We start from the raw sequence: 13,798 nt of genomic DNA on the forward strand, positions 1-13,798 counted from the left end.
TTCCTAATAGACAATGACTTCCTAAAAGTAGGACTTTATCTTATTCATCTTTGTATTCTTCTTACTAAATACTAACTGAATAAATGTAATTAATAAAAAAGAAAAAACTCACAGAATTCAATTACGTTTCAGTATTTCAGAGTGTCAGTCTGTGGCTATAAGATTAATATTACAGGCTGGTCTTTACTCTTCAGGTCTTTGACCTTAATTAGGTGATTTATGAACCTCATGGAGTTAGAGCTCTCATCTCACACAATTTATTATTACACTATGAACTGATGCACTGGTCTACAGCAGTTTATTCAGCTTTACAAATTTAAGCTTTATCCTCTAGGAAAGGGAACAGAGTTGTAGGACTGAATTGCTCTCCCTTACCTTTTCGTGTTATGCACTGTGGTTCCTCCCAGGACAATCCTCACTCCAGGAGTGGTACGATTCAGATTATACACTGTTAGAGCCTCTTCATAGGTGGCTCCTCCAATGATAAACACAATGATATCCTGAGGTCTGCAATAATGAAGAAAGTTAACATCATAGGATAAGAGGGGAAAAAAAGCAAAGATTTGGTGTTACTATTATATGCAGTTTTAATTTCTAAATCTTTCATTTTTGGTGGAGGAAGCAGAATTAAAGCAGAATAGAATAAAAGGCTTAAAAAAGTTTTAATTATCTGAAATTGGCAGGAAACAGAGCAGGAAATGCTGAATAGTGATTTGCTTTCTGTTTATGAGCGGATGTCTTATAATTTCTGTGCTGTGGATTTCAGAATAGCACAATAGTGTTTGCTGGAACCAAATCTAGAAATGTACTTTTATATTCGAGAGGCTGCCCAAGTACTTCACTGTGCCATGATATCAATATAGCAGTAATTTATACTTGTACTGCACAATTCCTTTCATATAGAAGTCCTTTGTCAAATACTTAATACAGTGTCATTACAATAGCCTCTGTCCAAGGACTTAAAGTATTTGGGAAACTATAAGTATATTAGGGTGTTCCCATAAGATGGAAACTAGAGGGACGCCTGGGTGGCTCAGCGGTTGAGCATCTGCCTTTGGCTCAGGTTGTGATCCCAGGGTCCTGGGATTGAGTCCCGCATCATGTTCACCACAGGACGGAGGCTTCTCCCCCTGCCTGTGTCTCTGCCTCTCTCTGTGTCTCTCATGAATAAATAAATAAAATCTTTTTTTAAAAAAGATGGAGGGGCAGCCCGGGCGGCTCGGCAGTTTAGCGCCGCTTTCAGCCCAGGGCGTGATCCTGGAGACCCAGGATCAAGTCCCACATTGGGTTCCCTGCACGGAGCCTGCTTCTTCCTCTGCCTGTGTCTCTGCCTCTCTCTCTATGTATCTCTCATGAATAAAAAAAACAAAACAAAAAAACAAAACAAACAAACAAAAAACTTAAAAAAATAGATGGAAACTAGAAACATTAGTACTTTGAGTATAAAAAGAGAATGGGATACATAAATTAATGGCACTTCTAGGAACTCCACTTCTTAAAATCTTTGTTCTCAAATCCTTTGATAAACCAAGGAAAAAATACCAACCCTGTGAAAACAAACAAAAAACTCTTGAGTATAGTTTTGTTATTGGACATACTAACACTTCAGCTCAGTCACTTGCCTCATTTGGGTAGCACTGTGTAGTTTTACTGTGTTCCAATCATTATCAAAATGGCTTCAAAACAAAAGTAAGGGCCTTCTATTGGCTCCTTCTGTAGATATCAAGAAGGAGGGACGCCTGGGTGGCTCAGCGGTTGAGTATCTGCCTTTGGCTCAGGGTGTGATCCTGGAGTCCTGGGGTCCCACATTGGGCTCCCTGCATGGAGTCTGTTTCTCCCTCTGCCTGTGTCTCTGCCTCTCTCTCTCTCTCTGTGTCTCTCATGAATGAATAAATAAAATCTTAAAAAAACCAACAAAAAAAGGAGACCGTATCACTTCAAAACTGTTAAAGTTTACCTGTTTTTCTTTTCTCATGCCATCAAAAGAAGACAAAATTACTTAATCTTAGCAAGTAAGTAATTTTATTAAATGACTCATTGGACATTATTTAAAACTGTATCCAAGAGAAGCATCCATTTTGGAGGTTATAGCACAAAATTAAATAGAAACCTCCTTAATTATACAGGCTTATGTATAAATCATGAAAAAAAAAAACCCACCCTACATTTCTTTTCTGTTTGTTTGTCTCTTTCTAAAACACCTTAAAGGAATTAACAGAGTATTTATTTTTATGACACTTCATGGAAACAGAATCAGATACCATGGCAAAAATTAAAAATGTTCAGAGTATCTCTGAATTGCAGATTACCCAATAAAAGGCTCCCAATGATGAAAAGGTGGTTATTTTACAATGAATTAGGTAGTCAATCATGGCATTTCTGTATGAACCTAGAACTTAAAATCATGCTTTTAAGCATTATTTTTTATTTTTTATTTTTTTAAAGAGAGAGCATGAGCAGGAGCAGTGAGGGGGAAGGAAGAGAGAGAATCCCAAGCAGGCTCCATGCTGAGCAAGGCACTTAATCCCACAACCCTGAGATCATAACCTGAGCTGAAACCAAGAGCCAGATGCCCAACCAACCAAGCCAGCCAGGCACTCCACAAACTTACTTTTTAAGACAAAAGAAGCATTTTAGACTAATTCACCTGAAACAATGTATTTAGCACTACCATGCTTTAGGAATTACCTACTGTTACATATTCTATCATTATTTTTGTTATTTTAAAATATACTATTTTTGACTAGATAAATGTTTGCATATAACATAAAATACAAAAGGGGTGAGTTTCCCTCTCACCAGTGTTCTTGCACCTCAGTTTCTCCTGAGAGGCAAACACTACTACTTGTCTCTTATGTGTCTTTTCAGAGATATTACCTTTGTGTACATATACGTAAATATATGCATATATACATATTTGCATACATATACATATATATGTATAGTGTGTGTGCGTGCACGCGCGCGCACACACACACACACACACACACACATGCATTTAATGTGCATTGTTCTGCTCCTTGCCCTTATCTTGGATCTAGAGCGCATTTTAAATTTTGGTAGATATTGCCAAGATACTCTATAGATGTCATTCCCAGCAACTCAGAAAGTACCTATTTCTCCACCTCCTTTCAGCACCACTTTTGGTCCTTTTAAGTTGATTAAGTTGATTACTTGTTCTTCTTCCATATACTTTCTTCACTTGGCTTCCAGGATATCAGATTCTTGATTTTCTTACTTCATTAGTTGCTCTTTTTCAGTGTTCCTTGATGGCTTCACCTCATCTCCCTGACTTCTTAATGATGGAGTCATTGGTCTTCCTTTCTTCTTCACCTACAATTACTCTCTAGATCTGCTTTGCCCAATGTAGTTGCCATTAGCCACATATGGCTATGTAAATTTAAATTAATTAAAATAAAATAAAATACTCAGTCCCTCAGTAGAACTAGCCACATTTCAAGCGCTCAATAGTCACATGGCTAATGACTGACTACCTTATAAAATAGCAGAGATAGAGCACATTTCCATCATTGTAGAAAGTGCTATTAAACTTACTGATTATCCCTAGATGATCACACCCAAGTTGTATGGCTTTAAACACATCTCTCTGCTGATGACTCCCAAATCTCTACCTCCAGCCCAGGTAGACCTATCTCCTAAATGCCGGGCTTAAATATCTATCTACTAGATTCTTCTACTTGGTTGTTTAATAAATTTCTCAACTCAAATGTTTAAATTCTGCTCCAAGCGTGTTTCACCTATAGATTTCCCCATCTTAGTTGATGGCCAGTTTATCTTTTCAGTTGCTTATGATGAAAACTTTGGAGTCATCCTAACTCCTTTGGAATAAAGCAGGTAAGTTAGAGACATAATGAGAGAAAGAGAGGGAGAAATAAGCAGAGGCCAGACCATGGAAGGCCTTGAGTCTTATAGGTCATGGGGGAGTCACTGAGGGGTTTTAGGTTAGAGTGATCAGATTTGCTTTTTTGAAGGGCAATTTTGGCAGCTGTGTGAGAATGAATTGGGGGAGGGGTGCAGGTGGGAAAAGCTGGAGAACAAAAGGACACTGTAAGACTTTTAGAAAGAGAAGATGAAAAATGGGACTAAAGAAATACCAGGAATGGAGAGGAGGGGCTGTATATATAGGAGACCAAAAAAAAAAAAAAAAAACCAAACAAACCCCCAAACCACCCCCCACCCCCAAAAAACGAGGACTCTTCAGTATTTACTCAATGATTAAATGTGGAGGATGAAGATAAAGGAAGAGTCCATGATAACTAAATTTTCTGGTTTAGGTTTGAGAAAAAAAAGCAAGACTGATTTCCTGAAAGTAAGACAAAAACATGTGTTGGAGATACCTGTGGAACATCCCAACAGAGATGTCCACTAAGCATCTATCTGGACATTTAAGCCTAATGATTTCCTCAAATACTGGTGAAAGCTGAAGCTGGGGAATAGATGAGTTCAACCTAGGGAGATTGTATAGAATGAGAAGAGAATCGAAAGAGCTTTGGAGAGTCTTTAAACAGCTGCAGGATAAGCAAGATGAATAGCCAGCAAAGGCAACTTAGAAGGAAGTTGTCAGAAAGGTAGGAGGAGAACCAGAAGGTAGAGGCCAAGGGACAAGTGACTTTTAAGAACAGAAGGGTTAACAGTGTGAAATACACAGTGGGGTAAATAAGATGAGGATTGAAAGAGACCGCTGTGTATGCTGTTGTATAATGAATTTGTAAGAAAAGTCTCATGTATTATAGTGGAGTAAGAAGCCAGGGTGCATGGATTGAAGAGGACAGTGGCTTCATCCAGGAAGTTTGGCTGTGAAAGAAAGGACACAGGTTAGAGAAGAACCCAGGTTCAAGGGCTTTATACTTATTGCTTGTTTAACAGGAAAAACCCAAGTATGCTTATAGTCTGTGGGAAAGTAGTTAAATGAGGAGAAGCTGAAAATATATTAGACAAGGAGAGAGAGGGAACAAGCAAATAACCATTACAGGAAGGCTTCAGAAGAAATGGTAGGAGTCTAAAACTAGAGTGCTGACAGAATGATCAGCTCTAAGTACCAAAAAAGGATGTATTTCCTTTAGAATGGAGGAAGGACATAAAGGTAGGTATATATAAATAAGTTTATAAATACGGAAAGAATAAATAATTATGGGGGCTAGACACTGAGGGAGTTAATGTCTGACATTCAATTTTTTTTCTCTAGGAAACACTGCTGTGGGCTGGGGTGGGTTAGGTGATTTGGCGAATGGAAAACATTCAAAACTGCTGTGGAGAGAGACAAAGACTAAGCATGCATAAAAGTTTGAGTACCTGGGAAGGCCCAAGTGAGTTTATAAACAATGAGTTTGTAGTGGCACTAATCTATAATTTGTGTGATTTCCTCTAGTATCACGGAGTAGATAAAGCTAAGTTATTAATCCAGGGTTAATCTAGTGCTTTAGGCTGCAGGGAAAGAGGCTCTTTGTAACTTATAGGAAAGCATGACTTGAATCACTAAAATTCTCTACCATCAAGATTTTTTTTTCTTCAAGTCCTTGCCTCCAGTTACAGGTCAGCTTTCTCTTGTTGAGAAGGGTCATTTGCTTAGGAAATAATGCATAATTATGATAGTAACATTTTGCTACCAAGTATGATGAACTCTTCATTTTTCAAGGACTGAATATTCAGGCAAAATACAAGTTCTCTTCTTTTTTCTCCAACTGAGGGTATTGTTTCAGTTCTGACTAATATTTCTACAGAAGGGGGAAAGGAACTTAAGTTCAGATCTTGTAGATTCTTTAGGAATAGACCAAAAGAATCTACCAAGCTACAGTTGGCTATAATTTTAAATACTGATATGAGTCTCTGTAACTTTTATCACAGTATTACCCTCATGGGTATAGACAATTTCTTTTCAACATGAAATTTTGAAGAATATAAATTTTTAATTCTTCCCACTATATTGGTTCTAGAAGTATGAATGAGCTGAGATGATAATGGCTTCTCAAATACTGTCATACTTGGTTTAATATTCATTAAAGAATACTGATGAAGAATGAGTTCTATGGAGAAAAAAATCCAATGTTATAAGAATGTGCCACCAAGGAGACAGAAGACATTCTGCCAATTGTTTAGTCTATGTAACTATCTGGAGGCCAGCCCAGGTAGAAACAGGAAAAACAAAAAACAAAAAACAAAAAACAAAAAACAGTTGCAGTGTTCAGAAGTAATAATATCCTCAAAGCTGAAATGAAATTCTATTCTCAGAAAATGTGTATTATTTTTATAGTGAGATTCCATACGTAATACTCTTTATGCTGAGAGGCAACCCTAAACTGACACTTGTTATGCAGTTATTTTGAGTAAATACTCATGAATTGCATAGATTATTTCATTAAGAAGATGGGAAGGAAGTTTCTTCCTTGCAAAGGTACAGTGACCAAGAGGAACCAGACAGTAACATTTTTGTCTTGGGCACCTGATCTGCTAAGTCAATTGAAAAAGCAGCTAAGCAAGGATCATTCTGGAGATGTTTCTTCCCTAGAGCTGCCCTCTGCCTATAATTTGCCTCAAGAGTACACCTGTCTCTGTGGGAAAGAAAGGCAAGAACTGGGAAGGAATAAACTCAAGCAGGCACTTTTTTTTTTTTTTTAAGATTTTATTTATTTATTCATGAGAGACACAGAAAGAGGCAGAGACAGAGGCAGAGGGAGAAGCAGGCTCCCTAAGGGGAGACTGATGTGAGACTTGATCTCCAGACTCCGGGATTACAACCCGAACCAAAGGCAGATGCTCAACCACTGAGCCAACCAGGCACCCCTCAAGCAGGCTCCTAGAAGAGCGTTAGAATACTATCCTTTAGTCTGATAATTTCAGGGTACCAGAGTATTTTCTGGAGTATTACTGGAGAGGGAAGAAAATGTCACAGATGGTAACTGTGGGTGTAGGTTATATTAATATAAGAACAAAACTTAGATACTGGGATAGACTCTTATAGCTTAATTGTGTACCTAACAAAGATAACTATGTCACATTTGGTTATGAAAACATTAATAAATGTTTTCCTGAGCCTCCTACTCCTTATTCAAGCTGGCTTAAGGAGGAACAGTGATGGGGAAAAAACAAACAAACAAACACCCTGACATTTTTCCTTTTCATTCCTTTCCCTGGTGAATTTTAAAAGTAGATGTTCTGATGAGGCCAACGGGAAAATACACAATGAATCATTTTTATATGATGGTTGAAGCTAAGTGGAATATACAAGTGCTCTGTAATTCACCATAGCAACTAAAAGCATTAATTAGTGCAGGCAGCAAACATTAGATAGAAAACAGCAGCCAGTTCATGCTGCATATACATACACAAGAACACCTTGAGAATTCAAACAATTTACATATTATTTTACTAGAAAAATAAACATTTTTCACATATAGTATTTCTGGAAATCATTACTTCTGTACATGAATAAACGAAGTAGAAAAACTTTTAAGAGGCAATATTTTATCTACTTTGTGGACCATTACACTTATGGCTAAAATTCAAATTTTTGAGTACTTATAGAGTGTAAAGATCTTATGAGCATTTACTATAGGAAAAAAGGCCACTGGAAAAGGACTGCTGCGGTTATAGAAACAATATGAATTGCTACCACAAGATTCCACTAAATTTGTGTAAATGTGAAAAAGTACTTCCTTTTTGAACTGATTGTGGAATGCATGACCAGGTAGCTCCATTTTCTCACCAAATGTTTTTAAGTTGCTTATTTTTATCAGAGACAAGAAGCAATTCTGGAGCAAGAAAGAAAAATGAGCCTACTAAATAGGAAATGGGGGAGTCTCATCTGCAGGGGAAAGATCAAAACTCAATTTGTAGATATGGCTATACTGCCAAACAGGTTAACCATGAATTTAATAGCTCAGGACTAAAACAATTCTACAAGCATTCCTGGTTTCAAAGTTGTATTCTTGCCACATCTCCTTTGATATTTCCTAATAACGATTAAACCAAGGACTCTTATCATGATAAGACTTAAATTATCATAAAGATGACTAAAATGAATGACTCTTCTCAGTGTGATGATCCAAGATAGTGGCTAGAACTGAGAGCGAGGCCAAGATGATGTAAAGCCAATATATTGTAGAGGGATACCAGCAAACTATAAAATCTAAATTTTCTGGTAACATCAACCAAATTTATTCTCTAGTTTAAATTTTCCAACTATAAATCTTGTCATATCTACTATTATAGATGCCTACACAAGAAATTTGATACCTATTCAATACCAATTTGTAAGGCACTGTGTCAAATATTGTAAAAAACCCAAGTATTAATGAAACACAGTTTTTACTTCAAGATTATGATACTTAAAACAGTATCAATATCTACTGGGAAAGACAGATATATATCTAACTAACTACTGTCTCAATATTTAGAGGTAACCATTATTAACACTTTCTTATCCTTTATGAAATATTTATTGTATACATATGCATATATGTGCCTGCATATATATTACACACATATTGTATACATATAGTATAGTTAAGCAGACTTGTTTATATACACATACATATATAATCACATTTATGCTTAGATATGGGTTCTTTTTTCTACACAAAAGGGATATTATAGCATTTTGCTTTTCTATCCAATATATCTTAAAAAGTTTTTTGTATCACCTCATGAAGAGTTATACCATTTTTTTTTAAAGGTTTTACTTATTTATGAGAGACACACAGAGAGAGGCAGAGGGAGAAGCAGACTCTCTGCGGGGAACCCAATGTGGGACTTGATCCCAGGATTCCGGCATCACAACCTGAACCAAAGGCAGATAGATGCTCAAGCACTGAGCCACTCAGGTGCCCCAAGTTATGCCACTTTTTAAGAAGAATGAATAGCAATGTACTGTAATTTAGTAACCAGTCCTCTATTGATGGATACTTAGTTTGTTTCTCTCTTTTTTAAACTATTACAAATAATGTTTCAGCAAACAATCCAATTAATGGGCAGAAGACATGAGCAAACATACAAATGGCCAAAAACCACATGAAAACATGCTCAACATCACTCGGCATCAGGGAAAACCTGATCAAATCAAAACCACAATGAGATCCCACCTCATACTAGTCAGAATGGCTAAAATGAACAAGTCAGGAAACGACAGATGTTGGTAAGGATGAGGACGCGAAAAAAAGGGGAACCTTCTTATACTGTTAGTGGGAATGCAAGGTGGTGCAGCCACTCTGGAATATAGTATGGAAGTTCCTCAAAAAGTTGAAAATAGAGCTACCCTATGACCCAGCCATCGCACTACTGAGTATTTACCCCAAAGATACAAATGTAGTGATCCAAAGGGGCAGCTGCACCTCAATGTTTATAGCAGCAATGTCCACAATAGGCAAATGATAGAGAGAGCCCAGATGTCCATTGACAGATGCATAAATAAAGAAGATGTGGTATACACACATACACACATATATATATGTATATGATGGACTACTTACTATTCAGCCATCAAAAACAATGAAATCTTGCCATTTGCAATGACATAGATGGAACTAGAGGATATTATGCTAAGCAAAGTAAGTCAATCAGAGAAAGGCAATTACCATATGATTTCACTCATATGTGGAATTTGAGAAACAAAACGGGATCACAGAGGAAGAGAGGAAAAAATAAGACGAAATCAGAGAGGGAGACAAACCATAAGAGACTCTTAATCATAGGAAACAAACAGGGTTGCTGGAGGGGAGGTGGGTTGAGGGATGGAGTAACTGGGTGATGGGCATTAAGGAGGGCACATAATGTAATGTGTGTTATATACTCTAGATGAATCACTGAACTCTACCTCTGAAACCAATAATACATTATTGGTATTGGTCTAATACATTATACATTAACTGAATTTAAATAAAATTTAAAAAATTGAAAAAAAAACTCCAAAGGTTTCAGTAAGTATCCTTGTTTATGTCTTTGTGTACTTGCACAAATATATCTAGAAAGAAAGCTTTTAGAAGCAGAATTATTCAGTAGGTCTTTTCAAGGCCTCTGTAGTCTACCTGATGTTAAGCAGGGCCAAAAGGTGTAGGGATCTTCTGTGCCCCGTCCTATTGTTTTGTTCCAACTTCTCTGCCTTCTTCACCTTCTTTCTTATGTTAGAAACTCATGAGGCAGTTGCACTGTTTTCTCCTGAAAACACTGTTTCTCCCCTCCTTTCCTGGTCACTCTCTTATTCCCAAGGACTTTAGGTCTGGTTTAGTGTCCTTTTCACTGCTGCTCCTTTCAGGATTTTCAGTGACTTTCACATCAACATGGATTACTCATATCACATCCTGGTCTTCTCACCCAGAATGATCTGTTCTTCCATTCCTCGTAATCAACATCCGTAATTATAAACTTTTTACTATAAGTATCTGTACTGTGAAGTCTTCAATTCAAGATCTTTTTCTCTAATAATCACCTTTTCAATTTCTAATTCACTTACACTAATACTTCTATCTTAATAATTCTTTGACTTAAGACTTCCAATCCACAAAACAAATACTTTATTTCCCATCCAATACCCTCCTTCTGTTTTCAATTCCCCAAATCCTGGTTGGGCCTAGCTACCAGCCTTGCCCTCATTTAATCTAGTATAGCCAAAAGTTGCTGGAGAAAACCACACAATTAGACCATAACCTCTATTTTAAAGATTTCATTCATTCATTCATTCATTCATTCATTCATTCAAGGGGGAAAGTGGGGGGCAGGGGCAGAGGGAGAGGGGCAAGAAGACTCCATGCTAAGTGCAGAGCCCACACAGGGCTCGATCTTAAGACTCCAGAATAGTGACCTGAGCCAAAGTCAAGAGTCAGACGTTTAACCAACTGAGCCACCAAGGCACCCCTCTATTTTAGTTTATTATTATTATTATTTAAAAGATTTTATTTATTTGAGAGAGAGAGGAAGTGAGAGAGATAGAGAGCACGAGCAGGGGGAGAAGGAGAGGGAGAAGCAGGCGCTCCACTGAGCAGGGAACCCAACGCAGGGCTCAATCCCAGGACCCTGGGATCATGACCTGAGGTGAAATCAGATGTTTAACTGACTGAGCCACCCAGGTGCCCCTCTATTTTAAATTAATGACTATAAAACTCTAATGGGCACTCAATTTGGCTAGAAGTCCTTTTTTTTTTTTTTTAAAGATTTTTATTTATTTATTCATAGAGACAGAGAGAGAGAGGCAGAGACACAGGCAGAGGGAGAAGCAGGCTCCATGCACAGAGCCCGACGTGGGACTCGATCCTGGGTCTCAGGATCACGCCCTGGGCTGCAGGCGGCGCCAAACCACTGCGCCACCGGGGCTGCCCTAGAAGTCCTAATTATATTTCCCTAGTAAATCTGATTCCTGGCCTGCAAGATGACAGTTTCACAATGTTTTCTCTTTTTACCCACTACCTCAGCTGATAACTTGACATCATATTTTACTGAGAAAATAGAAGCAATCAGACAAGATGGTCCCAAATTCTCACCATCAAAATTGTTAAAAAGAAAAAAGTACTTCTTAAAAAAAAAAAAAAAGTACTTCTGTTTCTATCTGGATCCCTAGACTTCACTTCTGCAGCTCTTCCTCTTTCTCTTCTGTATTTTTGACTTTTCTTTCTTTAGGGTAATTCTCATCAGATTACAGTCTCATCAGATATGCTCTAGAATCTCTTTCCCTTGAGCTCACACTCTATCCTAGCTACCATCCCATTTCTCTGACATCTTCATGCAAAATTTTTTTAAAAGTGTGATATACATTTGTTATCTCTATTTTATCTTACATCCTGTAACCCTGATTTGGTTTCCAATCTCACTGAAACTAGGGAATAGGTCACCAAAGACCTTCATGTTGCCCTATCTGATTCTGTACTGCTTTCACCTTTACCTCTCAGAAGACTAGATTCAGGTTACCACAGGCTTCTTGGTCTTTATGACACCATGCTCCCCTGGTTTTCCTTCTACCTTTCTGTCTCTTCCTCAGTCTCCATTTCTGGCTCCATGTCTTCTACTCAGTGCTCGGTCCAGGGCTCTTTTCTTTTCTTTTTTTTCTTTCAGTGATCTTATATATTTTATATCCCATAGCTTTAAATATCACCAAAATCTTGTTGACTCCCCATTTATTATCTAACATTTCTACTTGGTTATCTAATAGGCACCTGCAACTTTGCCCCCCCCAAACCCGAGAATTATTCTTGATTTCTCTCTTATGGTAAGAGGGTAAGAGTAGATACCCCCCTTTAATGGAGTAGATCCATTAAACAAGTCTATCGATTCTTTCTCTCTCAGGCCCCTTAACCAAACCTCTTTTATTCCTTACCTAGACTATTACAACTGCCTCCTAAGTAGTCTCCCTGCTATTTTTGCCCTCAAAAATCCATTCTCAAAAACAAAAACAAAAACAAAAAACCAACAAAAAAACCATTCTCCCCACAAGGTGATCCTATAAGTAATTCAGTTCATGTCACTTACATGCTAAATTCTTCAATGGTCTCCTATGACATTTAAAATTTAAAACCCCTCTTAACCAGGGCCTTTAAGACCCTAAGTAATCCAGTCCCTACTTATTTTTTCAATTTATTTCCTCCTTTCACTATGCCCCAACCACACTGGGCTTTTTTCTGTTCCATGAACTTGCAAAGTTCTCTCTTTCTTCAAGGGCTTTGCTCTGGTGTTCCTTTTGCTTGGGATGCATTTTAATTGTTATGTGATTCGCTCTGTCTTGTAATTTTTTTTTTAAGATTTTATTTATTTATTCATGAGAGAGAGAGAGAGAGAGAGAGAGAGAGACGTAGAGACACAGGCAGAGGGAGAAGCAGGCTCCATGCAGACAGCCTGACATGGGACTTGATCCCAGGTCTCCAGGATCACACCCTGAGCTGAAGGCAGCGCTAAACCCCTGAGCTACCCGGGCTGCCCTCTGTCTTGTAATTTAAAGCTCATCTTAAATAGCATTTCCTCAAGAGAGGTTCTCTTATTATTTTTTTTTTAACTGATACTATAACTTTTTCTTCTTTAAAAATTTTTTTCATTTAAATTCGATTAATTAACATATAATGTATCCAACTCCCCTCCAAAGATCCTTGGTTTGTTTCCTATGATTAAGAGTTTCTTAAGGTTTGTCTCCCTCCCTGATTTCGTCTTGTTTTATTTTTTCCTCAGTTCACTCCATTTAAAGCAACCCTCCTCACCTCTACAAAGTTATGTTGTAGGTTATTACCCTATTTATTTCCACAGTAGCACTTAATAAATTTTATTCTTTGTTTATTTGTTTACTGTCTTCAGCATGTCAGTTCCTTAAGGGCAGGTAACTTGTTTTTCTTGTTACTTCTATTTCCCCAGCCTTTATCATGTAAAAGAGCCATCTTTTCCTTTCAGAAGTTTATTACAGTTATAAATATACTATTTATATACTATTATAGTATACTAATATATACTATTCTTTCAAGACTCTTAGGTTAAGATTAGCTGAAATGATAGAAGAATTCTACCAATAGTAACAATTCGCATATCAATCTATCCAACAGCGTTCCATTACATATATTAAGCTTTTTATAATATGTGGTCCCAGTAAAAAACACATAAGAATTTATAACAAAGTAGACTTTGTGTATATTTAAAAGTTCAGGTTGATCTAAGTAAGTTGTTCTGGATGAGTTAAAACTAACAGACTACTGGATTAAAATGACAATTAATTGCTTCCTTTGGTTAATACCCCAAAAGCAAGCCTTTACAACAGTTTTTGACATACTGAAGACATTCAATAAAAAAATATTTGTTATAAAAAAGGATAGAGCAA

At 37.2% G+C, this 13,798-nt stretch overlaps 1 protein-coding gene across 4 annotated transcripts in view; it reads right to left on the minus strand.

The window, feature by feature from the left end:
- The window catches only part of VPS45 (vacuolar protein sorting 45 homolog), a 74,405-nt gene that overhangs the window by 33,637 nt on the left and 26,970 nt on the right, over positions 1 to 13,798 (minus strand). For all 4 annotated transcript variants that reach the window (XM_072769346.1, XM_072769344.1, XM_072769345.1 and 1 more), the window contains exon 14: positions 376 to 507. In XM_072769346.1, coding sequence (XP_072625447.1) covers positions 376 to 507 — 132 coding nt within the window. The remainder of the gene's footprint in view (positions 1 to 375; positions 508 to 13,798) is intronic.

Source organism: Canis lupus, chromosome 12 (genome assembly GCF_048164855.1).
Source record: "Canis lupus baileyi chromosome 12, mCanLup2.hap1, whole genome shotgun sequence".
NCBI lineage: Eukaryota > Metazoa > Chordata > Mammalia > Carnivora > Canidae > Canis > Canis lupus.